The following is a 22077-nucleotide window of genomic DNA, read 5'->3' as shown; positions in this document are numbered from 1 at the left end:
TAGGCCACTGAGTCAGCAACATCTGGACCTTTTCCCCTACCCCGACTCCAAGAACCAGTGATGTGCTTGTCCCGCCTGTCGCCCTGCCCATCCATACCTGCATAGTAGTAGTCATCAGAGGAGTGCTTCCGCTTCTTCTTGTGTGTGTCCGTCCCCAAGAAGTAAAGCTCACTATCCTGCAATTAGAAGGAAGAATTGGCCAATAATAAGAGATGAGGAAGGCAGTTTGGAACAACACTCGTTCTTTGACGGTTTTTGACTTTGGAAAACAAAGTAAAGCATGGAAAATAAATACATGTCAACAATGTTTATTTTTCTTTCCTAAAGTTTTAAGAACACACTTTCATTTTCAAATATTAGGAAAATAAGTGTAAAAACTTTTCTAACTTAAATGTTTAGAACTTACCTTAAACTTCTTCTTGGAAGAATTCCTGACCTGAGCAGCAATTTCTTCCTCTTCCCTTAAGAAATCTTTGTAAGAACGTTTCTTTTCTCGTTGGCTTCGGCCAGCTGCAAGTCCTATGTCCTCAAAGCTGTGGTCACCATCAAAGCAATCTGAGCAAAGGTTAATTTGGAAAAGGAAGTGAGAATGACAAGTAAGTAGCAACCAAATGTAACAGTGCCTCCATTTCTAAATTACAATTATGTTTCAATAAGTTCACTAGAATATAGGGCTAAACCCAGAGGGAAAAGAATATTTCTTGATGACCTGGCTGCAAACACAAGAATCAAACCTGAAGAAACAATGTTTCCATGCTATGCAAGACCCAAAGTGCATCCTCAGACATAGTTTCTTAGTTGTGATTTGACAGGTAGACAGACTTGCAGAGGTAAGGCTGAAAGTAATGATTCCTGTGCTGCGCTGCTCTGTGGGCGTCCAATGTGTGATTCCTATCCCCAGACTCCTGCACTGGAGCTGGCAGGACCAAGAGTGCTGCAGGGGATCACCCCAACAAACCAAGGCTCATATTTCAGACTCTCATGTTGGAACCCCTGTCCTGGTTTTCATTTCCATGGGCCCAGTCTGGGGAGGGCGTGGAGGCTGAGGTCATAACAGTGCTCTGGACCATCACTTGGGAGTCTAGGCTGTGATGTCCAGTGCTGGTTTCTACATCCTTGGGCCGCGAGCACTGAAGAGGATACCCCCTTTGGAACGCTTCTCAGGTAAAGGGGTCATACCTTCTTTCTTCATGGAGTCATCATAAGCCATGGCGGTCCTGCAGGGCCTTTGAGAATGTGTCACTGTGTCCAGGCTCCTTCCCGTCTACAGGACCAGGTCTGAGAAATAAAGAAGGAAAACCCTCCTGTAATGCGAAATCTGTGGAGAGGCAACCTTCCAGGTGGAATGCGTAGCGATCCAAGGGCCGACTGGAAGGGCAGCAAGAAATAAAGGAGTGTCTTGTCACCTCCTCATTCTGGTTGTAATTATACTGGGGTTGAAATTGTAGGAGGTGTGTTAAACTTAATTAGATTTGAGTCATAGTTGTCATTTGGAGAAGTATATAAAATACTTCCTGGATAAAAATCAATTCCAAAATTAATGAGATTTCTGAAATGCCAACAGGACCAACAACATAGAGACAGGGCAGAAACTGACATGAAGTCAGAGGGGTAGGTTCAATCATGGTTACAAGATGCACAGGTAAAGCAAGATGCAGAGGAAGACAGATTACACCAAATGCTTGAAGACCACAAAATCCTACCAAGTGGATTGGAGAACCAGTAAAATTTATTGCAACTTAAACAGAAATAGTAACAGTATACAGATATTAAAGACTTTTAATTTTTTGGTTTATAGAAATATAAAAGTAGCCACACTTCTCATAGTAGTGAGTCATGTGAGTTTTCACCCTAACAAGCCTTTCTTAAAGGCTAGGTGAAAAACATGGAGCACTTTCATTTGTCTACAGGTGATGAAATCTGTATGATTTTAAGATTTTTATTGATTAGAAGAATTAATATAATTTAAATGTTCTATATATCATATTGAATTTTTAGAACTTCTTTTGGCATTCAAGTTTAGATGTGCATTTGACTTTGAAGATGACAAGGGGGTACACGGCACTGGATGGTCAAGTCCTTCAAGGACTTTAGGACAAGCAGTGTCAAGTCTTTCAGGAAAAGTCTTTGCAGGATAAATAGAATAAAGTGTTAAATAGTTTGAAAACGTTCTCATACAGTTAGTCAAATGCTTAAAAGTTGACCTGATTGGTCATTTATTTTCATTTTATTTTACTTTCATCGTTATAAATGGGATTAGAAATAGTGAAGTATCCTTCAGTGACACAGTAGTAATTCCTTCAGGTAAGTACAAATAATAAGTATGAAAAGATGAATTGGATTAACAAGGGAAACTTTCATAAATTAACATAAAAAAGACTTATTTGTACACTTAGATAAAATGCAACACAAAGGTAAGCCTAAATTGAAAACGGAAGAAAAAAGATATTGCCAAGAATGATTTACAAGATCAAGAAAAGAAGTACAAAAAGTACTTCTCCACTCCCTGGGAAGTGAACTGAAGATCGAACTTGTGAGTAAGAGACACTGGAGTGAAGTAAAGAAACCAACTGGTCAAAGGCAAACTGGGAAACTGCTTGCTCAAAAGGCTTTTTCAGGGGATTGAAGGGGATATAAGGTTAGGCCTCATGGATAGATAACAGCCAGTTTTCATGTTCCTGCATTTAAATACTAATTTTTCTTGAATGGAATCACTATCCTCTCCTTCCCACCCAAATGGTGCTGACTCCAAAATGGGTGAAGGTGGGTCACAGGGGATTATATCTATTGGAATGGAACATCATCTCACTGGCATTACAACATAGAGTTTATCAGAAAATACACAGGCCACTTTGGTTTTCAGAGGCTGACGATACCAAAGAATCAAAACAGCTTGAGACCTCCAGTTAAATGCTTTTCATGTCTAATGGGTTTGGCAAAGAACGTTTGAGAAATAATGGTAAACCAAAAAACACTTCTTCAATCTCATAAACACAGACATCAATCTGTGGTCAAAACAAGATGCACTTTTAAACATAAGCAAAGGCAGGTTCTGAGACTTACAAGCAGGCCTGCCCTTGGCAATGAAAACTCAGAACAGAGTTGAGCCATGTGGTCGGAACAGGAGCAAGTGTCTCTGCAGACAGTATAAGGAAGACTTCATAGGTATGAAAAAGCCCTCCTGTCTCACACCTGACTGCTCTGAAAAACTAGTGCACTATAGGAAAAAAAAAAAAACAGGTGCAAAAAGGAACAGAAATTAGCAACTGTCCCTCAGAGGCAGGCCAACACAGAAAACAAGCTGGTATGGACATTGTGTGTGAGAATTACACCTGATATAGTTTAATTTTTCCTTTTTTTTTTTTTGGTACTGGGAATTGAACCCAGGGTCTTAATACCTGAGAGGCAAGTGTTCTGCTACTGAGCTACACCTCCAGTCCTAAATCTTCTTAAAGATACCAAAGAGCACTTCATAATTATAGGATTAAATATCTGTAGAAAAAAAATGAATGGGACCTGAACACAAATCCAATTCACTAATGGGCTGGGGCAGCCAAGAGCTTGAGAAACAGCATGGACTACAGTACTCCCAGATTAGGAAGGCCGATTGGCCCAGAATTTCTAGGCTCTTTAAATCAGGGTATTATTGCAGCTCAGGGGTTAGTTGTGGTTGCTGAGTCATAAAAGAAAGATGATATCAGATAAAGAAGTCTCAAGCAACAGGATGAAAGAGGCAGAATTCAGGCAACATTCATACAAGATTGGATGAACCCCTGATGTTTCTTCCAGGTCTTAAATATTATCCAAGATAAATTCAGAATTCAGGGGTAGGGAGAAGATTATGAAGATTAGTGAAAAAAAAATTAGGTTTGCTTTTCACGTTAGAAAACATAATTACATTAAACGTTGGCAAATGTAAAAGAGGTGCTAAAACACATTCTCCTGAATTCCATGATTTTGGAGTTTAAAATCTAACATTTTCAATTTCAAGAGGCAGGAACAGTTCTACAATTATGTTTGTCTCAGTGTGCTAAGAAATGACAACATAAGTAAAAGTTTATTATTTAATATTGTTTATGGAAGTAAGAAGCATGCCATTGTTAAAAAAGCCCACGCAGGAACATGCAAATTGTTAACTGGCTCTTCTGGGACTTTTCTTCAGTGTGGAAAAGGGAAGGTGGAGCGGCTTTTCCACTTGGAGATAAAAATTCAGCTTGCGTTCAGGCATAGGCTTTCTGGATGACCCAAGTATTTTTGAAAAAAATTAAAGTCATCAGATGCTGTATTTGTTATTTTGAAAATTCAAGCTGTAAATACTGAAAAAGTTTCAGAAGGTGATTTTTTTGAAATAATCTGAGCCCCAAGCTTCATCCCGGGTTATAAATAAGAACTGAAAAAAAAGGAAACCAATTAAGCCTTGTGAACTGGGCAGTAAGTGAAACCCTAAGATCCATGTCTAGTCCAGGATGAACGCTTTGTCCAAGATTGTTCTCCTTTTTCTCTTCTTCCAACACTCCTTTCAGGAACTCACTGCAGGTAAAGGAAGACAGATGCACATCCAGCTGTTGCCAGTTTACAAACTTTTGTTGTTGCCATTGGTTCTAGGATAGAAGCAGCAGATGTCTTCTCATTTTCATGGTTTCCTCCAATCTCTGGAAGGCCCGTGGCTCGGATTCTTGCCACTCCCTTGTCCAAGAACCTACCTATGCAGCACTCACAGCCCCTGCCAGCTCTGGAAGCCGCAGATCCCACAGCCCGGGGTGGGGATAGACTCCTCTCAATGCAGCACAATTCAGCGGAACCACGACCACCGCACAGATCGGCTGACAAGACACATTTCCATGAGACCAGCAATACAAATTTTGACAAGCCTTGTGCGATCAACAGGCTTTACTTTGGGTTGAGTGTTTTTATTTACTCTGCTACGAGGCCAAAGAACCTGCCACCGCCTTAGCCGGCAGAGAAGGGAGACAGACGTTTCTTCTCTTTTGCATGATTTAAAATAAAGCGAAGCTACAAGTAATAATTGCAGAGGGATAAAGGGCCTGTATGGAGAAGATTCCCGCTACGAAGGCACAAACTGGGTCGCACGCAAAGAATGCACACAGTACCAGGTTGTTTATGCAAACTGACCCCCAGGACCACCATTTTTGGGGTCCCCACCGCAATCCAATGGGATTCTCCCGGCAGCCGTGCAGCAACAGCTAGTTCAACAAAGCTCTGGGAAAAGGAGAAGAGGAGCTCCGCGCAGCCTCTCCCGCCGGCCCAGGACCCGGCCCTCCCGCCGCCCCGGTCCCGGCCCCTCTCCCCCGAGCGCTGGGACCCCGCGCCCTGCAGCCCGTCCGCCCGGCCCGGTTCCCGCGCGCCGGGCGCCCCCGAGGGCGGAGCCGCAGGCAGGGGGAGGGGCGGCCGCGGCCCGCAGGCCCCCGGGGCGGCCGCACGCCCCCTCCCGGCCCCGCAGCTTTCCCGCCTTCCTCGTTTGAACAGCTCGCGGCCGCCTTCCTCCTTCGGCCCGCTCCAGCCCCTTCCCGGGGGCGGCTGCGGCCGCTACTCCAGTCCCCGGCTCGGCGCCAGGGCTAGGCCGCGGCGGGCCTGGGGCGCCCCCGCGGCGGTGTCGCGGGCCCAGGGCGACGGGTGGCGCCGGGCCGGGACCGATGCCACCTCGGGGTGGGGGCCCAGCCCGGCCTCGTGGGGGCTCCGCTCGCCGCTACCTTCACTCGGCTCGCCCGGATCCCGCCTCAGCGCCGCCGACCGCCGCCATCTTGGAGAAGGAGAGAAGAGCGCGAGCAGCCAGGGAGCCTCAGTCGAGCTCAGAGCGCAGACTCCGACTGGAGATGGGGGGGAAAGAGCGCCGAGCGCATGGAATGAATCTGCGCTTGCAGAGTTCAAGTGTTTATTGAGAACTTGCTCAGTGCCAGATTTGGACTAGAAGCTTTCTGAACAGTATATCGTTAAAAACTCACTGCATCCCCGTGAGGTCGGTTTTGTTGCATTTTGCATAAGAGAAGTAGATTCAGAGAGGTTAAGTGACTTGCCCCATGATGCGATTTGGAATGGGAGTCAGGATACAACTTCAAGTCTTCTGACTCTTAATGCAATGCTTTTCGCAAGACTATAGTATTTCTTTCAAGGTATTTTTATTCAATAATCCCCCGACTTGCAAAACCCAGAGCCATGCAGATTAACAGCAGTGCCACTTACTTGTAATTTAGCATCCATATTTGGATATTAAGCTGGGGAGGTGAGGTGGAAGAACATATCTTTGAAATGACACACTGTAAAATAATTTGCCTGCCTATTCATCTACATTTCTCTGCCATAAATTATTTTCACTTAAAAGTTTAGAAATGGTCTTCAGAGAGATGAGATGTCATGAGAGAACTTGAATTTTTTTTTTAAAACCGCAAATAAACAGTTTAATTTCAGAAACTGAATCCATCATTTATAAATACACGAAAGCACAGTCCACTCGAATTGAGAGTGAGCGTAGGTACAGTATTCAACAGAAGGACAGCTTCCTAGGGGGCCATGGCAGAGGAGCAGGTCGCCTCACCCACAGCACCCAATGGTCTGAAGTGACATAGAACAGGAACCTTTTTCAGATGTTAAAGCAAACACTTTGAAGACATATTGTTAAAAGAATATGACAACTTATAATTTCACTCTGATGTCCTGGGATTCTAAAATATCCCAGTGATGGCTGAATCTTCCCTATTATAAAAAAAGAAAAATCTAGCCTCATCGCTGTAGCCTGCCAGACGCCCCTGTTGGACACCACTGCCTGGAGGGCCCGGCTGTGGTCCCAGCACCTGGGTCAGCGCACAGAGAGCTCCACTGCTCAGGGGCGCTCGGTCAACGGGCCCCTGTTGCACTGCCACGCTCTGCACCGGCTGAATCCCCAGCATGGACACACATGGGACTCCGATCTCAAGGAGTCAGGACAGTCGGGGACCTCTGAGTGAATGAATGGACCGTGCAGCCCTGAATGCAAAGACCTGAAACGGAACCTGTCCGTGACCCCTCACTGCAACTGCACACTCCGTGAATCACCCAAGCACAGTTTTGTTTTCAAACTCTTTGTCTCTGTGGTAAACAGTTAGCTTCCAGAATATTCTCTCCACTCCTCGACACATTTTAGAACCTGCAGTTAAAACTGCTCAGTCAGGATGGCTTAAGCTCCACCTCCTATTTACAGGTTTCATTTCACAGCCACAAAAGCTGTGTTGTTGCAATTAAAGCAACATTTAACTAAAATACAGTACCCGATTCAAGGTTTTTACACAATTGAATAAAAAGCCTACAGAATAAAACTATTTACATCTTGTCTCCATTCTAGGAAAACACATTTCTGACCCCTTTTAAAAAACGTTGCAGTTATGAATTAAAACCTCATCACCCCACTTCACAACCGACGAGACAGGCTGCTTCCATGGACTCCCAACGTACCGCCACCTGGCCCAACAGGAGTAAGGCACGTGTGACCCAGTGGGCAGTGAGGGTCAGGTACTCACGGCTCTGGGTGCCTGTCCAGATTCCCGATGTGAAGTGGACCACGCCACTCTCGGCCTCCCTCAGCTGGGACAGGACCATCTGCTTCACGCTGTCGTACATGCCCGGGATGGCCGTGCTGCAGCAGTAGGAGGGCGGGGACACGGGGTACTGGGGCCTCAGGTACCCCAGCAGCCTGTTGAAGCCAGCGCTGTCCACGAGGGAGTAGGGCTGGAGGTCCAGTGCGATCATCTCTGCTATCAGGCTGGTGATTTTTTGGGCAACTGGGTGAGAGTCATAGAACTTCTCACTGAGGCATTGAAGGAGGACGTGCCTGACAACTCTGTGCTCAGTGGTCCCCGGACGTCTGGAGAGTGGGACAGGGTGGTCTCCGGGTGGACATCGGCCTTGAGCACGTGGCAGTGGAACCTCTGCAGGTGCCTCAGGAGGCAGCTGGTGCCCAGGTTGGTGGGCTTCTTGCCCCTGCTGATGGTCCAGCCACAGTGCAGACACACCACCTTGGTGGAGTCCTCAGAGCAGACGGAGAAGTGGTTCCACAGCTTGGAGGTCTTCTTGCTGCTGACAGGAAACAGCCTGGGGGTTCCTCCTGACCACAGCGGGCAGGCCAGGCGTCTTGGAGGAGAGTGGTATACGGAGAGTTCGCCAGACTGGCACCCAGAAAGCCCTTCTGGGTCCCAACCACCTCAGGGTGGTGTCTGTACAGATGCCGCATCAAACAGCTGGTGCCCACATCCCCCTTCTTCCCCCGACTGATGACGCAGCCACAGTACCGACACATGGCCTTCAGACTGTCCAAGGGGGCCAGGGAGAAGTGGTGCCAGACCTCCGACTTCAGCCTCTTCATGACCTTCTTGTTCTGCTGGAAGACAGCCAGGCTCACACCTCCTCGGGCTCCACCCACTGACCTGCTGCTCCTCAGGAGAGGCGCCCATAGAAGCCTCGCCCAGTCCTCGAAGGACTACAGCCCGGACAGGTCCCAGCCGAGTGGGTCCCCAGCCAGGTCCTCCGCCAGCCTGTCTGGGGACGAGGAGGCCCAGGGGCACTCTTGGACCAGCTTTCCTGGAGAGGACGACATGGAGTCCGGCTCCCCGTCTGGACGCAGCAGGGTGGGCAGCAGGGTGGCGGGCGTGGGGTACAGGGGCGGGGTGCCCGAGCCGCCCCCGTTTTCCTGCAGCACGATGGAGCAGTGTGCTCTCTGCATGTGCCGGATGAGGCAGCTGGTGCCCAGGTCCTTGCCGTTCTTGCCCCTGCTGAAGTCGTTCATGCAGTGCACGCAGACGGCCCTGGAGCTGTCCAGCGGGGACAGGTAGAAATGCCTCCTCCTGGACCCCGACGTGCTCCTGGGAAGGCAAGGCATCTCTCCGCCACGCCCTCTGCAGTAGTGGAGTGGGGCAAGGTGGGAGGATGGCCCCGCCAGGGCCTCCTCTCTGCTGTACTTCTCAGTGACCGGCACATCACAGACCTCAGAAGAGACCATGGACCCGGGCTCCTCCTGCATGCGGTCAGGGGACGGGATTGTAGCTGCCATCTTCTGGGCAAGTCTGACCGGCGAGAGGGGGCGAGAGTGCGGAGCCCAGGTCCCCGACGTCCGTGGGCTGCTGAGGAAGCAGGAGCGAGGGCCAGGGCAGGGAGGAGCTGGCGCACACACTCCCGTTCTCCTGCGCGAGCTTGGTGGGGTGCGTCCGCCGCAGGTGCCTCAAGAGGCCGCTGGTGCTCGGGTTCTTCTCCGTCTTGCCCCTGCTGAACTCCTCCATGCAGTACCCACATATTGCCTTGGTGCGGCCCAGTGGGGTGGGGGGGATGAAGAAATGCTTCCACGCTGGCGACTTCTTCCTGGAGCTGATGTGGTGGCGGGAGAGAAGGCTCTGGACCAGGGCCTCCATGGCCACGCTGCACAGCGGGCTGCTGGACTGGGAGAGCAGGGCCCCGCAGCCATCCCCACTGGACGGGAAAGCAGCTGCCCCCTGCCCGGCCTCAGCCTGCTCCTCCCCACTGTGTGCCTCCTGCCCTCCTACTCACCCTGAAAGTCCACTCCTTCCAAACAGCGGCTGGGAACTGGATCACCTTCTTCCTCCTCTATTTTAAAACTTATTTGATCAGAAACACGATCACTGTCCCCTCTGGGATGAGAGTCCTGGTTGTCCTCCATGGCCGACCATAACTACCCCAGCTCCTTCCTCATGCTAGTGTCAACAGAGAGCTGGTCTGAGTGCCCCTGTGCGCTGGCCCAGCATCACCCGTCACCCTGTCACAGCTGTCACTCTGTCACAGCCGTTGGGACTCTGGGCTGCTCCTGTGAGTGCTCTGTGCTGGGCTCTGCTGCTGCGTGCCTGGCCGTGGCACAGGGGAGACTGGCTGCAAGTCTTTTAGACAGGCTCCCCACCACCTCGACAGCACACACAGCCCTCCTGCATGTCTGTATTCATGCTTCCAGAGGTCCACTTCCCATTTCTCACTCTGCAAACTCTAGGCCTGCCAAGGATCTCCACGGCATGGTCTGTGCCCTGGGGACAGGGACGGGAACGTCACACCCATTCATTAGGGACTTTTGAATTTTCTTATTTACTGTGAAGAAAGTGGACCAATGGTTAAGCATTATAGTGTACAGAGCTTGTTTTAATATGAAGACTTTATTTTCCTAGCACTAGTATAATGGACTACCTTGTGAGCTCTCCATTACAGGAAGAGTCCAAGCAGAAGCTTGGTGTCCTGGTTACTGTAGAGCAGGGTTAGAGATACAGATTTGCTTTTAGAGATGAGAGAACCCCATGAAACTATGCAAAATCACTTGTATGTTTTTCTGGGATTTAGGCCCCATCAAATATTAAGAAATCCTCTCCGAAAAGACTTTCCATTCCAGAACTAGATGAGTATTTGGAGAGGATGTAATCGCGAGACCAAGAGGAGCAAGGTGGCTGGTTTCAGGCCTCACTGGTAGTGAGTGATCAGTTGAGGATTAGAAGCCAGATTATTGGACTCTGGACTCCATCCTGTTTTTGCTTTATCCTGCTCTACCCGTGCCGCTGCCCGTTTGGCTGGGCAAAATAACCCGGGGGTGACGAACAACTTGTGTACATTGATACAGCAGGAGTGGGAGCCGTTTATTGTAGGACAGGAGCGGCATTTATACATTCCACACAGCTTATCTAATTAACATAAACTAGATACAGCAGTCAACCAATAAGGAATCTCCACACTTAATGGCTCGCTGGCGTTACTTCACAAACAACTCCCTCTGCAAAATGCCAGGCGCCATCCTGACTTGTTTACAGACTCTAACATACCCGCCTCTGCACTGAGTGGAACACTGAATTTGTTTAATTGCTGCTCTTTCCACTGTCAGATGTTGATATGTTAAAACTCCTGTGACAGGGTTGCTGAGTTTATTCCCCAAAAGGTAAATGCAAATAATAATTAAAACTGATATCATGACCTGAGTCTCCTCAATCCTCGTCCTGTTCAACCAAAACACAGGCCATGGCCAGGCAATGCCCTGATCCCGTAATCCCAGTGGCTTGGGAGGCTGAGGCAGGAGGATTGAAAGCCAGCCTCAGCAACTTAGTGAGGCCATAAGCAACTTAGCAAAAACCTGTCTCAAAATAAAACATAAAAAGTGCTGGGGAGGGGCTGGGGATGTGGCTCAAGCGGTAGCACGCTCGCCTGGCATGTGTGCGGTCCGGGTTCGATCCTCAGCACCACATACAAACAAAGATGTTGTGTCCGCCAAATACTAAAAAAAAATAAATAAATATTAAAATTCTCTCTCTCTCTCTCTCACTCTCTCTTTAAAAAAAAAAAAAAAAAAAAAAGTGCTGGGGAATGTGGCTCGGTTGTTAAGTGCCCCTTGGTACAATCCCTAGTAACAACAACAACAAAAAAAGGCAAGGTTTTTCACCAAAGGGTGAAAATGGCACATCTGGGACAGCTTGTCTGATGTAGGCTTCCCTTGGAGGGTTTAAGAGCCTTAGGACTGCATTTCCTCTTTGTTCTTTATTACTCTGTATGTATCTATTGGTCAGGTTGTTTGCAGTTGTAATTGACAGAAACCCAACTGAAAATAGTTCACTAGAAAAGGGGAATTTATTGGCTTATGGTATTGAAATACCTGGCGCCTCCAGGCATGGCTAGATCCAGAGAGGCACTCAAGTTAGTAGCCGATCTCTCTCTGGGGTGCTTTCCTCTGAGTTGGCTTTATGCTTAGACTCAGGTGGTGACCCCTACAGCACCAGGCTTTACCTTTACTATTAACAGTGTCCCTGGGGTGGGAGTTTCTTTTCCCCCTTTGCTTTGGCAAAAGTCAAGAGACAATGACTTTTATTGCCTGAACTGGGTCATGTGTCCAGACAGGAAATAATAACCAGGAGCGAGAATGTGGGGTACACTGTGACTGAGTCATCTCACATGTCACCCGCAAAAGCAGGGTCGGGGCAGACCCAGGGAAATCAGGCACAATCTGCAAAAGAGCAGCTGTCCACCTGTGTACCACCAGCTTGAACCTGATGGCGGCTAAATGCGTCTGTGCCTTACTTCTTTCATCTCACAGGGGATGGGGCATATCAGATTCTTGTTCATCTTAAATGCCACACAGCTCCGCAGCCTACTCCCTGGGTCACAGAATACTGTTGCCTTGCTCCTAGACTTGGATCACTACACACCCTTCATTCATTCATTCATTCATTCATTCACTGAACAAATCCTGATTGAAAACACAGCATACACCAGGCACAGGTACTGGAGATAGATAGAACAGTGAGCAGAATCTAGTCTTTGACTCCCTGGAACTAATAATATTCTAGTTGGGTTGGGAGGCAGAATATAATAATCATTTAAAAAAAGACATTACTTTAGGTGAGGATCAAAAATGGAGAAAAAGTAATTGTTGAGAGCCACAGCCTAGTCGGGATGACGCCTAGCATTTTGCCAGAAGGAGTGGTTGAGAGGTGGCGCCAGCGAGCCATATGATCATCTCGATAGATGCAGAAAAAGCATTCGACAAAGTACAGCATCCCTTTATGTTCAAAACATTAGAAAAACTAGGGATAACAGGAACTTTCCTCGACATTGTAAAAGCTATCTATGCTAAGCCTCAGGCTAGCATCATTCTGAATGGAGAAAAATTGAAGGCATTCCCTCTAAAATCAGGAACAAGACAGGGATGCCCTCTATCACCACTTCTATTCAATATAGTTCTCGAAACACTGGCCAGAGCAATTAGACAGACGAAAGAAATTAAAGGCATAAAAATAGGAAAAGAAGAACTTAAATTATCACTGTTTGCGGATGACATGATTCTATACCTAGAAGACCCAAAAGGGTCTACAAAAAAACTACTAGAACTAATAAATGAATTCAGCAAAGTGGCAGGATATAAAATCAACACGCATAAATCAAAGGCATTTCTGTATATCAGCGACAAAACTTCTGAATCGGAAATGAGGAAAAACACTCCATTCACAATATCTTCAAAAAAAATAAAATACTTGGGAATCAACCTAACAAAAGAGGTGAAAGACTTATACAATGAAAACTACAGAACCCTAAAGAGAGAAATAGAAGAAGATCTTAGAAGATGGATAGGCAGAACTAACATCATCAAAATGGCGATATTACCAAAAGTTCTCTATAGATTTAATGCAATGCCAATCAAAATCCCAATGGCATTTCTTGTAGAAATAGAGAAAGCAGTCAGGAAATTCATATGGAAAAGTAAAAGACCCAGAATAGCAAAAGCAATTCTAAGCAGGAAGTGTGAATCAGGCGGTATAGCGATACCAGATTTCAAACTATATTACAGAGCAATTGTAACAAAAACAACATGGTACTGGTACCAACAGGCGAGTGGACCAATGGTACAGAATAGAGGACACAGAGACTAATCCACAAAGCTACAACTATCTTATATTTGATAAAGGAGCTAAAAGCATGTAATGGAGGAAGGATAGCATCTTCAACAAATGGTGCTGGGAAAACTGGAAATCCATATGCAACAAAATGAAACTGAATCCCCTCCTCTCGCCATGCACAAAAGTTAACTCAAAGTGGATCAAGGAATTAGATATCAAATCAGAGACTCTGCGTCTGATAGAATAAAAAGTTGGCTCCGATCTACATATTTTGGGGTCGGGCTCCAAATTCCTTAATAGGACACCCATAGCACAAGAGTTAATAACAAGAATCAACAAATGGGACTTACTTAAACTGAAAAGTTTTTTCTCAGCAAGAGAAACAATAAGAGAGGTAAATAGGGAGCCTACATCATGGGAACAAATTTTTACTCCTCACACTTCAGATAGAGCTCTAATATCCAGAGTATACAAAGAACTCAAAAAATTAGACAATAATATAACAAGTAACCCAATCAATAAATGGGCCAAAGACCTGAACAGACACTTCTCAGAGGAGGACATACAATCAATCAACAAGTACATGAAAAAATGCTCACCATCTCTAGCAGTCAGAGAAATGCAAATCAAAACCACCCTAAGATACCATCTCACTCCAGTAAGGTTGGCAGCCATTATGAAGTCAAACAACAACAAGTGCTGGCGAGGATGTGGGGAAAAGGGTACTCTGGTACATTGCTGGTGGGACTGCAAACTGGTGCTGCCAATTTGGAAAGCAGTATGGAGATTCCTGGGAAAGCTGGGAATGGAACCACCATTTGACCCAGCCATTGCCCTTCTCGGACTATTCCCTGAAGACCTTAAAAGAGCATACTACAGAGATACTATTATTATTTTTAAATATTTATTTTTTAGTTGTAATTGGACACAGTACCTTTATTTTACTTATTTATTTTCATGTGGTGCTGAGGATCGAACCCGTGAGGCCCCATCTCTAAATAAAATACAAAACAGGGCTGGGGATATGGCTCAATGGTTGACTGTCCCTGAGTTCAATCCCGGTACCAAAAAAAAAAAAAAAAAAAAAAAGAAAAAGAAAAGAAAACAATATCGAGGCTCCTAAAGAAATTAATACAGAACTACCACGTAGGCAGCAACACCTTTGGATACACACCCACAGGAAAGGGAGTCAGCCCCTCCGAGGTATCCAAGCCCCTGTTCCCTGCAACTATTCCTAGCAACTAAGATGTGCTCACCGCCCACGGGGCCCATCAACAAATAAGTGGATTAAATAATTGTGGAGTATGTGGCTATTGTCTAACCTTAAAAACAGGGAGTGGGGAATGTCCAGGTGAAGCCAGAATTAGACAGACAGTCAGTATAGATAAGAGTCAGGTGGGATCCAGGAGGCCAATTTTGAGTGAGTGTGGCTAGTGGGAGACTGTCCCCGAGGCATTGAAATGCTAATTCCTTCAGAGCCCCACCTCCATCCTTATCCAAAACCTCCCCCTGCTCCAACCCGTGGCTAAGGTCACCTGTCCCAGGAATTGCCCCTCCCTACAGGAAGCAGTAGGGTGTTGATTAATGTGTCCTGGGCTGCTCCCTCCTGCCCTTCCCCTTCAGCCCCCCTGTGGGCCAGCCCACCCAGCGTTTCCTCGTCCTGTAGGCAGGAAGGAGAAAGACAGGGGGCGAGGGCAGGAGGACAAGGGAGCCTAGGACACTTAAAAAGGGCAGAGCACCTCGCTTCTGGGAATACCAGGGTACAGCTTTGGCCCCTTCTCCCTCCCGGGAGAAGTCTAAGTGAACCCCTTTTAATAGACCCTGCTTTACAGGCTTGCCCCCCGCTGCTTCTCTAATGCTCAACCTTCAACACGAGGGGAAGCAGGACTCGCCCTGGGACCTGAGGCTGAGTGAAATAAACCTGAAATAAAACTAGGTGAGAGTTAATTGGCTTGATCCGCTGGCTTCTCACTACGTGTATCAATACCATGCTCAACACTTGAAAAAGCTCCATAGTGAAAAACCAAGTAAGCCGACCACCAACAATCCAAAGAGCGAATGGGCAAAAGAAATGAAGAACCCTGTCACCCAAGAGGAGGTAGAGACGGCAGACAAGCACATAAAAGGATGTTCTGCATCATTAGCCTCTGGAGAAACACAAGTCAAAGCCGCCAGGAGACATCACGACACACCTCTCAGAACGGAGCTAAAATCAAAACACAGCGAGGGCACCCAGTGCTGGTGAAGATGTGGAGAAACTTGATCTCGGGTGGGGATGGAAGCGGCACCGCCCCTCAGGAGAAGTCTGGCAGCTTCTTAAAAAGAAATAAACAGGCAACTATCCAACGGCATGGCATTTGTACTCCTGGGTATTTATCTCATGAAAATGAAGATTTATGTTCACACAAAACTGGTACCCACACATTTATGGCGTGTCTGCGTGCAGCAGTTGAGACGGAAAACTGTTCAGAGAGAAACAGAAATGAGTTCAGATCCAACAATCTGGGCAGATCCCCAGAGGGAAGGGCCAACCCCCAGAGATGAGGGAATGGGCCACTCCACTGAAATCACACTCTGGAGATGGCAAAATCATGGAAAAGGAGGACACGTGAGGGGTTGCCAGCAAAAGTTAGAGTTGGGTCGGGGGGAAGTGGGTGGGGCTATAAAGGAAAACAAGGGGGTCCTGGGGAGATGGAAATAGTCTCTGTGTTGGCAATACGATGTCACTCCCCACTCCCGGCTTAACTTCCAGCTCCCCGCCCCAGGGTGAACGCCCTCATCAGTCTGTCTTTTCTTTTTTCTTTTGTGGTGCTGGGGAATTGAACCCAGAGCCTTGCGCCTGTGAGGCAAGCCCTCTACCAACTGAGCCATATCCCCAGCCCCGGTGTCCATCTGTTCTGGCAGTCAGGTTTAGTGGAGATTATTCCAGTCCACAAGATGTATATTAATTTCTTTACACTTCACAAGGAAGGGATCCAAGTTCCCTTCCGGAAGAGCTTCTCATATGTAAAACGCAGCTACAAATACATAAGTAAAAAGGAAGCGGTAAAATGACTGTCAGCCGACACCCTGTTCATCTCCTGCAGGTCTCCACATTCTAGGTGTCTGCTTAGGACCCCCAAGTTCCTGAGACATTAAGAAATTAGAGTGCTTGTCTTGCATGTGTGAGGCACTGGGTTCCATCCTCAGCACCACATAGAAATAAATAAACAAAATAAAGATATTGTGCCCATGTATAACTAAGAAAATTTTTTTAAAAAATCACTTAGTTCCCTGCCTCTTCACACCTACTCCTCTCCCAGTCTTTCTTGCTGCTCAAGTCTAGGACAAATTGAGCCTAAAAACAAATAATGGTAGAAGACATCGCTCCTCTGGTGTTTTACCCACAGTGCTCAATCTGAATCTAATTTTGAGGAAACATGAGGCAAACCTGAAATGAAAGACATCCTACTATGTAACTAACATTCACCCTGAAAGGTGTTCGTCGTGAGGCATGCACCGCGCCCACGCACACACACACCCAAGAAACTGTTGGAGATCAATAAAGGCAGAGAGTCGTCTTTGATTGCAACACATGGTCTTGGATATTCTTGGAATTTAACCCAGGGGTGCTTAACCACAGAGCCACATCCCCCACCCTTTTTATTTTATTTTTGGCCCTTGGGATTGAACTGGGGAGGGGGGTGGCACCTGACCACTAAGCCATCTCTCCAGCCCTATTCTGTATTTTATTTAGTATCTCACGGAGTTGCTTAGCACTCAATTTTGCTGAGGCTGGCTTTGAACTCGCAATCCTCCAGCCTCAGCCTCACGAGCTGCTGGGATTATAGGCGTGCGCCACAGCGCCTGGCTCTTTTAACTTTTTATTTTGCAACAAAGTCTTGCTAAATTGTTTAGGGCCTTGCTAAATTGCTGAAGCTGGCTTTGAACTCATGATCTTCCTGCCCTAGCCTCCTGAGCCGCTGGGATTACAGGTGTGCGCCACAGTGCGCAGCTGGTCTTGGATATTCTTTTATACAGAATAAAAGGGGGACAATGGTGAAATCTAACTAAGATTCGTAAGGTCAATAAGAATATTATTATTATTTAATTTATTTATTGTGGTGCTGGGGATCAAACCCAGGGCCTTGTGCATGCAAGGCAAACACTCTACCAACTGAGCTATATCCCCAGCCCCCAAAATATTAGTATTATTATTATTTTTAAATATTTATTTTTTAGTTGTAATTGGACACAGTACCTTTATTTTACTTATTTATTTTCATGTGGTGCTGAGGATTGAACCCAGGGCCTTGCATGTGCTAGGTGAGCGCTCTCTTGCAGAGCCACAATCCCAGCCCCAAGAATATTATTCTACTTTTGTTAATTTTCTGTTTTAGTCAGCTTTTTCACTGCTGCTACCAAAAGACTTGACAAGAACAATTTTAGAGAGGGAAACATTTATTTGGCACTCACGGTTTCAGAGGTGTCAGTCCCCAGGCAGCGGGCTCCATGGCTCAGGGCTCCAGGTGAGTCAGGACATCAGGGAGCAGCAGCAGGGGACAGAGCATCCGGGAGCGGAGAGTGAAAGAGCGAGACCTCCAGGGGTGTGCCTCCAACGACCCGCCTCCTCCAGCTATGCCCCACCTGCATAGTCACCACCCAGTTAATCCCCATTGGGGGCTTAGAGCACCCATTAGGCCTTTGGCTCTCATAATCCAACCTCTCACCTCTAAACTCTCTTGCAGTGTCTCACTCTGGGGGACATCTCACATCTAAAGCATAACACTGATTTGGATCCTTGAAATGTGATGATATAAGAGAATGTCTTTAAGAAAATTGGTACCAAAGATTTGGGGACAAGGTAAGGGTCACTTCTGAACTGGCCATGGTTCAGAGGTTGATGCCAACACACTCAGGTTATGTCCCGGGAGTCAGACAGAGATAAACACAAAGCTTATGTGGGAACCTGCCCGTGTGGGAATTTGACCACCTGAAAATTCTTTGTTATTCTGCAACTTTTCTCAAGGAGGCCACCAGATCACGGTAGGAGGGGAAAACAAGAAAATGCTCATTTAGTTCGGTTGATCTCACGTCATTCATTTATGCAGTGACTTTTTCTAAAACCCTTGATGTTCCCTGAGTTAGAGAGGTGCAGGGAGCAGCAAGGTTGATAAACTCCTCCTTCAGCCTCCAAGGGTCAGAGAAAGGCACGAGATGGACGCCCCGCCCCCCTCTCCCCTGCATAACATAAGGCGCTGGGTGGTGCTTCCTGTCTGTCCCATCTGTCTGTAGTAAGGGGACGGCCTTCAGATGAGTTGATTCAGAAGCAGAAAAAGATGTCCCCGCCCATAAGTGATCCTTAAAAACCAGCATATTAAAGCGCCCTTTGCAGAAGGCACTTGGCTGTGAGTCGTGGTATCTCATCCTTGGAACCATCCTCAGGGCTGGGCATTTATTTCATCCTATGAAGATACAACTTATTTACAGGTGGGGAAACTGGAGCTCACAGTTATTCACTCCAAAACAAACTACAAGTAACTGCATCTGCACGCTGACCTCTGGATTTCTAATAATTAAGCCACGATTCGGATTGGGAGGGCCTCGCCTGCAGAATGGGGGCTTCCCCGAGGCCCCGAGCTGGCCTCTGGACGACCGGTGGGTGCCGCCTTCCTCCCTGAAGCCGCTAGAGGGCGCTGCTGGCCCAGTTAGGGAGCACATTTTGGTCTTGGAAAGGAGATGTTGCTGAAAGAGCTGAAGAACTTGAACTTGGCCCCTCGCCTGCACAGACTCCTTTGGTGCCCAATTTTGCATTTGTAATTTTGTGTTCTTTTTTCACAGAAGGATTTCCCGAATAAGCTTTGGGGTCCCCGAATCTGCATTCACCCCTGCTTCTGTAATATTTCATTAAGTGTTAGGAGCTGGAACCTTGATGGTCCCTAGCAATGTGGCACTTAGGTGGGTTTCCAGCAGGCCTGGCTATCCCCTCCTCTGAGTTAGGGGCCCTGGAAAGCCTGGACTCGGCCCTCTTAGGCCTTGATTGTGCTATGTAAATCCCAGTCAGCTGTCTGCAAATGTTTGTTGAATGAATGAAACAACGGAGACAGGACTGTCCCTTCCCCTCCTGCCACTGTCACGATTTTTATCTCCCCTCTGGGTTTCAGGTTCCCAGCCTTAAAGGTGGGGGCAGGTTGGGCTAGAGAGTCTCTAAGGCCCTCCCTCTCCGGTCCAACCTTGTCTCTGGCTTCCCTTCCTGGTCCCCTCTCCCCTTTCTCAACCCTGCCACTGGGTCACTTCCTTTCCCTGCTTCTGCACTCTCCTCCAGCCCTGGCTTCAGGGTGGCCTTGGGAAAGGAGGGGGTCCTCAATGGTGCATGCTTCCTGGGTTTCAGGAACCAGGGACAGTGCTGGATGACCATGGTGGACACAAAGGAGGGTGCTTTGAATGTCAAGGGCTCACACAGTGGCCCTCTGCCCTCTCCTGGGGCCTGGCTTCTGACTGTCCTTTCCCTGCTTTGATGGGTCTCTTGCAGTTTCCTTCCTGAGCTTGTCCCATGCATTTTGGGGGCTCTGCGGGCTACACCCGCCCCTGTCTGCCTCCTTGCTCTGTGCACTCCTCCCGGATCCCCCTGACTCACAGGCTGTCTGGGAGGACTTCCAGGTCTCTCTGCAACCTAGGGGCTTCCTCTGAGCTCCCGCCCCCTTTCCACAATCACATGTCCCTGGCACCTGCAGATCAAGGCCTCTAATGTTTTTTTAGCTTAACGAGGCATAATATACGTGCAGTGTGATTGGCCATTTAAAGTGGGCAGTTCTGAGTTTTGACCTCACTGCTGCCGTGATGATACCAGAACATTCCATCACTCCCCTGGGGTCTCTTCCTGCCCGGTGCCTCCCCGGTCACTGGCAAATACTGATCAGCTTTCTGATGCTGTTTTGCCTTTTCTAGAATTTCACACAAACAGAATCCTATAGAAAGAATGTGGTCTTTCATGTCTTCCTCCTTTCACTTCGCCATTGTTCATGAGTAGTCTTTTGTCCCTTTTATCACTGAGTGGTATTCTATTGTTTGGATGCATCATTTGTCTATCTACCAGTGGAAGAATGAGATGCTCCAAACAAAACTTGCCTCTGTTTGAATTTAGGGTCTACTTGGCATTGCCCAAAATGTCCTGAGCAAACCTGTAGTTTCTCCAAGCCTCAGACACTTAGGGACAGTGACCATTTGCCCCTAAGGTGGTCCAGAGAGGTCAATGAGCTCTGTGTCTGGTGCTCAATAGTTAGTCTTTGAGGAAGGTAGAGAATCTTCTGGAGCAGGTGGGGCACATATGCTCTACCTTATCTCACTACTGCAGGTTGGTTCTGCAGCTTGCTGGTCCTTTGTTACCAAGGACTTTGATTCTGAACCCGGAGTTTGAGAAGAAACTAGATTCTCCATCTATTTCTTTCTGGGTTCCTGTCTTGCAAATTTGGAGACTAAAATCCACAGACAATAACAGAAGGCAAGAGTGAACAAAGTAGGATTTATTTGAGACAAAAAAAGGGAGAGAGGGTAGCTGATAGCAAGTTTTTTTTTTTTTTTCCCCACCTAAACGTACTAGTCTAAGGACTTATAGAATTTCCAAATGGGGGCATTGATCAAAATTCATGCTAATCGGTATTGGAGAAGTGTTCAGGTGACTGGCTTGGTCTGCTACCCTCTGTCCTTCAGCATTTGAGTCTGAAATTTCTGGGAATTTCTATTTGCATCTGCCCTCACTTTCCATTTTTCCTGTTGCTCCAGGACAAAGGCCTTGGCTGGAATGTTTGGAATGTTTCTACAGGTTAACCTCAGGGAGTGGTCTTTACATTTGAAAAAAAAAAAAAAAATATTGGGCCCCCAGGTTGCAGCTCAGTGGTAGAGCTCGCCTAGCACCTGTGAAGCACTGGGTTTGGTCCTCAGCACCACATACAAATAAACTAAGCAAAGGTACTGAGTCCATCTGCAGCTAAAAAATGTAGGGGTAAAATTTTTAAGCTGTTTCTAAGCCGCAGAGCCTGAGTTAAAGTGTAAAAGACCGGACATTGTGAAGTTTCTAACTGCAAGGCTTGGGTTAAAAAGTGAAAGACCAAGTATTGTTACAATTCCTCTGCTACCCCCGGAACCTGTAATCCCGGTAGCTGTTAGGACAATACCCGAACTGCCCAGTAAACCTTCTCACTGGCTCCTCTGGTTGTCTAATAACTTGGGACTCTGTGTAGAATGGCACGTAGACATTGCAAGTCCCAAAACCAATCAGTTTGAATGTGCACCCCGCTTAGAAGTGACCAATCACCCCTGTCCAATCTGTTCCCGCCAATGAATGTACTAATCAGGTCTCAGAGTTGTTGTTCAATTTTCCCGCGCCTCATGATGATTTGTTCTGATGTATGCAAAGCCCTCCGCCCTCTCCAAAAAGTGTACTTAAGCTCTGCCTGACCTCTGCTCTGGGCTGTGGGCTGCTCTATCTTCCTGAGTGAGCCTGGAGCCTCAGCATGCTGAATCAATAAAACCCCTTCTGCCAATTGCATGGAGCCGGTCTCTTGTGGTCTCTCCCTCCGACGCTTCGCCGGACCCTTACAAAAACAATTTAAAAAAATCTTAATTGGGGGCTGGGGATGTGGCTCAAGCGGTAGCACGCTCGCCTGGCATGCGTGTGGCCCGGGGTTCGATCCTCAGCACCACGTACAAACAAAGATGTTGTGTCCACCGAGAACTAAAAAATAAA

At 47.3% G+C, this 22077-nt stretch overlaps 1 protein-coding gene and 1 pseudogene across 4 annotated transcripts in view; both read right to left on the bottom strand.

Annotated features, from left to right (window-relative positions):
• The window catches only part of Hmgxb4 (HMG-box containing 4), a 31418-nt gene extending 25638 nt beyond the window's left edge, over positions 1-5780 (bottom strand). For 2 of the 4 annotated variants that reach the window (XM_076855095.2, XM_076855096.2), the window contains exons 1-4: positions 5712-5780; positions 1180-1278; positions 407-555; positions 98-176 (exon numbers count right to left, since the gene is read on the bottom strand). In XM_076855095.2, the coding sequence (XP_076711210.2) occupies positions 98-176; positions 407-555; positions 1180-1210 (259 nt within the window). In that variant the 5' untranslated portion in view covers positions 1211-1278; positions 5712-5780. Of the gene's footprint in view, positions 1-97; positions 179-406; positions 556-1179; positions 1279-5711 lie in introns of those variants that run through there. The other 2 variants (XM_076855098.2, XM_076855097.2) reach the window with 2 other exon arrangements.
• Positions 5781-7392: 1612 nt separating this feature from the next.
• LOC143398560 (zinc finger BED domain-containing protein 4-like) lies at positions 7393-9658 on the bottom strand (annotated as a pseudogene).
• Between the last annotated feature and the right edge of the window lie 12419 nt (positions 9659-22077).

Source organism: Callospermophilus lateralis, chromosome 4 (assembly GCF_048772815.1).
Source record: "Callospermophilus lateralis isolate mCalLat2 chromosome 4, mCalLat2.hap1, whole genome shotgun sequence".
Classification (NCBI taxonomy): domain Eukaryota; kingdom Metazoa; phylum Chordata; class Mammalia; order Rodentia; family Sciuridae; genus Callospermophilus; species Callospermophilus lateralis.
Note: the sequence above shows the minus strand (reverse complement) of the source record. Positions and strands in the feature narration are given on the sequence as shown.